Below are 4,294 nucleotides of genomic sequence, written 5' to 3' on the forward strand. Positions count from 1 at the left end.
CGAACAGACTCTCACCATTTAAACATTTAGAAGTTTAGAACCTGATATGTCTAATTTACCCTCGATATTAATACATTCAAATTTTCTATTCTATACATTGTGACTAAAGTATTCTTACAAAAGCTTCAGACTTTATTAAAAAAATTTTTTTGTTATTATCAAAAACTATTATACAAATAAAAGTTTCGATCAAGTATTTGATTTGAAATTAACATTATCAGAACATCTTCAACGATTATTTATTTTTTTCCAGTAATGCGCGGGTATCCATCTAGTTTTGTTTTAATCAACGAGGTCAAATAATTAAAAAAGGGATTCGTACGATTTTTGCAAGGTTGACTGTTGACGTGGTTTGGAAGGAAAGTAGCATTACGTGTAAAGATCAGAAAGTTGAATTCTGACCAATTTAATTCGATTTCAACTATCTTCCTTCAATTCTAAGTTTGTATGTTTTAACCATTAAACCCCTCAATTTTCAAAAGTGTTTACTTACTCCCACATTGTAACATCTATATACAATTTTAACATCTTTCGATTACAATATTTCCATCTGTTTATACCACCAAAAAAACTTAAAAAAGTTTGAATATGCCTTTTCCCTGCACTATTTATAGAGTTGTGTATTTACAACTATGATCCCAAAAGAAGCAAAGAGTTTTAAAGTTAACCCCTTTACTTTTTCAGACTGTATCTATTACTACTTTAATATTGCTTGGCAGCATATCTTTGCAATGGTGTGCCTGGTCGAGATTCGGATCTTGATCGGACTCAAGACGAACCACCAAGTCTTCAAATGAGGAGGGTAACTGTTCAATGAGCTTGTGGAAGCTCGGGACTAGTACCCGTGCCGCCCAATCTTCTAGACTTGTCGTGCCAAACCATAGCACGCTTGATATGTTGTCTAGAGTTGATTCATCGACCTCTATGGAGAGTTTCTTATCCACGATGCTAGAAAATACGGTTTTGACTGTTTTCTCAATTTCACGGCGGATGAGCCCAAACTGAACTGGCTTAAACATAACCGCCTCGTTACTTGGGCCTACAAGCTCATATGGTACTGAAACTGATGGAATAGCAAAACATGGATTCTCGTCTCCTTGCTCAATAGTGAGATCACTTGTGTCTGTCCGGTCTTCCTCCACATCCATAGCTAAGTTAAGATCAAGTGAAAGCCCGGACCCTACTTTCCTTGGTTGTTTTGTACACATATTTTCCCCGGGAAGCCATTCAGCTCGGCGTTTTGATCGTTTTTCACAAACAGTGAGCTGCAACTGGCCGCCAACATTAGCCAAATTTAACCGCTTCTCGTCAAGCACTTCATCATCTGCATTGGTTGTTGACCAGTTTCCAGTCAACACGAATATAATGTTCCCAAGGCTAATCTCACGTCCATGAGAATCCGTGAGGCGACCTCTTTGCATTGCTTGCTTTATACTCCCACGAACGAGCATATCAGCTTCATCAATATCAGAAAGCACAATCACTGAAAATGGGTTCCTCCGAACTGCTTCAACAATGCGATCCAACACTGTTTTTCCACGATAACCTGTATCCACTTCATTATCACCACGCCTTGACCCAAGGCATATTGTGATCGGATCAGCCCCACGGACATGTTGGGCAAGAACTGATGCCATCTTTTTCTTTCCAGCTCGATCAGGACCGGCAAACAACCACCACATACTACCCCTTGAACCACATTGTGTTACGATTTTAGCAATTGTGGACGCTGCCTCCGGTTGCCACCATGCCATTTTCATTAGAGCCTTGAGAAGTTTCTTGAACGAGTCTGCATCTTCTAAATTGGCAAATTTACCCTTGGCTTGAGGTTCGGATGAAATGCACCCTAAAAAGTCTTTCACAGATGGATCCTCATGTACTTCATTTGATCCAAGAACTAGCTCTGTATGAACAGGGCTTCGAGGCATCTCTTGTAGTTGACCGGTTTGACTTTGACCCAGAAGTCGATTTGGTTTATACGCATTTACCATAGGTACCATCGGTACAAAGCCTGTCAACATTCTAGCAAAATTTGGGCTTTGATCATGGTTAGGATGTATTCTCAAGCATATATCAGTCCATTTCTTCAATAACTGTTGATCATTAACCTACAAAAACATAAAAACAAGCCAACTTCTTACAAAACATACATACACAACAATCATAAGTACAAAAACCAAATTCATTTCAAATTAAAATTAGTACCCGAGAATGATTAGGCATACTCGTATCACTATCACTCTCGCTTTCACCACACTGCGCTTTTGCATCTTGCAACCACTGAGGTAGATTACTCTTAGCCTCTACACACGATTTCTCAAGCTCATTTAACTTCACTAGCTCTTGCTCATACTCATTAAAACATTTTGGGCAACACGGTGGCATTTGGTCACAGTTCCTAAACAAATTTACAGATTCAACTGAACTACCAAACATCCCATTTGACCCAAACCTATATACCAAATTCGAAACACATAAATACACTATCTAGTGACTATTTTAATCAACATTATAAACAATTAATCTTATATATTACTCGTATATATATAACAAAATATGTATGAAAGATTACCTGTTGGAGAAAGTGGATGATATTGGTACAACTTGTAAATCCCAATCATTTTCCAAAGAAGGATGATAAGTTTGGCACTTCCAATATGTCTCACAGCTTGCTGTTCCAATCAACCAAATTTTGTCATTCTCTGACCCAAATTTAGTCACTAATTTCGCAATCTTAGCAACAGATTCACGACCAATTTCCGTTGTTGCTGGTTGCTCAATTAGCCATTTCAAATCACCTATATCTATCACAATGCCTCTGTCACTCCCATTTCGAATTCTAGCCTTAATAACATCAATTAGTTCATCGATTTTCGCAGGAAATTCAACAGAAACGATATCGAAATTCTTGAATCCATGTATTGTTGAAATGTCACCACTTTGAATTCTCTTCAAAATTTCTTTCTTCAATATTTCGGTACCGAATTCGCCTACTAAAATCGGATTCTTTTTATTCGATTTCGACATTGTATCCATAACCCTTTTAACATCATCAACTCTTACTTGTTGATTAAAACCCAAATTCAAATTCCCCTGTTTTTGGCCCATTTGTAATCTTGGATTTTTTAGATAAAGATTCATTGAAGAAACTGATGTTTCATCACTTCTTTGTAACATTTGGTTCATATATAAATTCCGGTTATTGGGTACCGGAGATTGGGTTCCGGCCGGCAAAGACGGCCGGAAAACGACATTGTTGGCTAATGAATGCTGCTCAATTGTGGCCTTAACAGCCGGGCTAGAAAAGCTCGCTTCTCGCATGACCCGACTGACACTCGGGTCATCAAGAATCGAAATAATAAGATGTTCAAGTTCAACTTTAACAGTCAACAACGGCTGTTGTTGTTGTTGGTCTGAGCAACCACGGCGTTGATGGGCTTGGGCCCGTTTCAATGCCGCCATTAAAGCATTGGAAACCGGCGGCTCTAAAGCCGCAGGTGAAGATGTAGCGTTAGATGGAAGTCTTTCTAACGCTACACTAAAACAGAGCTCCAGTGCTCTACACTGGAGTGGGTGGGATGAATTTGGGTGGGACCGGATACATGCTTGCCGGAGAAACCCAGTTGGCGCGGCGAGAAGTGTCGCCGCCACGTGAAGCGGCGTCGTTTGGTTGTGATTCCGACGACCCGCTTCAGCTATAGAATGGTTGAACACTGTTGCCGCTTCCGGCGTTAAAGTTTGCAAGATTGCATTTAAACCTGTCCTCATAGCAAGAAAATATATAGATAGATATAGATATAAATAGAAAATAAAAAATGGGTTTTGTATAAAATCAACAAATAAACAAAACCCAGAATTTAGATTTTTGAAACATGATAAAAGGTCAAGCTTTAGAGAACATTCTTGAAAATCTTGAAATGGAGAAACAGAGATAATAAGTCTTGAGAAAAATGAAAAGTTTGGTGGGTTTTGAACGGAATTATGAATGGAACAAAACCCAGAAGATGGGTTTGTAGGAAATGCAGAAAAGATGAAAACTTTTGATCAAATTGTTGGAAAGGTTGAAAAGAAGGAACATAGAATATAGTGTTCAAAAAAGGTGTATGAAAGGAAGAACCCCAACCTCATGATTTCTTTTTGGGTTTCTCTCTCAAGACATGAAAGATGAGTGATTAGAAAAAAGAGAGTTTTTCAAAAACAAATAGAGTAAGTTTTGGAAATAAAAACAAAACAAGCTTTTTGAAGAGGTTTTTTAGTTGGATTTATCTATTGGTTAAAACTGTCAAAAGTTATA

General features: G+C 38.2%; 1 protein-coding gene across 1 annotated transcript; it reads right to left on the reverse strand.

The window, feature by feature from the left end:
* Window positions 1-500: 500 nt before the first annotated feature.
* LOC122600644 (protein SUPPRESSOR OF MAX2 1-like) lies at window positions 501-3,775 on the reverse strand. Its single transcript, XM_043773394.1, has 3 exons — window positions 2,573-3,775; window positions 2,206-2,452; window positions 501-2,108 (listed from the first exon to the last, which is right to left on the reverse strand). The coding sequence occupies exons 1-3, from the start codon at window positions 3,766-3,768 to the stop codon at window positions 681-683; spliced, it is 2,871 nt and encodes a 956-aa protein (XP_043629329.1). The 5' UTR covers window positions 3,769-3,775; the 3' UTR covers window positions 501-680.
* Between the last annotated feature and the right edge of the window lie 519 nt (window positions 3,776-4,294).

The sequence above is a fragment of the Erigeron canadensis genome, chromosome 5, assembly GCF_010389155.1.
Source record: "Erigeron canadensis isolate Cc75 chromosome 5, C_canadensis_v1, whole genome shotgun sequence".
NCBI lineage: Eukaryota > Viridiplantae > Streptophyta > Magnoliopsida > Asterales > Asteraceae > Erigeron > Erigeron canadensis.

Coding starts and splice junctions, on each gene's coding strand:
- LOC122600644 (XM_043773394.1), bottom strand. CDS start 3,768: ATGAGGACAGGTTTAAATGCAATCTTGCAAACTTTAACGCCGGAAGCG. Junction 2,453..2,572: donor TCATCCACTTTCTCCAACAG/GTAATCTTTCAT, acceptor TTTGGTATATAG/GTTTGGGTCAAATGGGATGT. Junction 2,109..2,205: donor GTATGCCTAATCATTCTCGG/GTACTAATTTTA, acceptor ATGTTTTTGTAG/GTTAATGATCAACAGTTATT.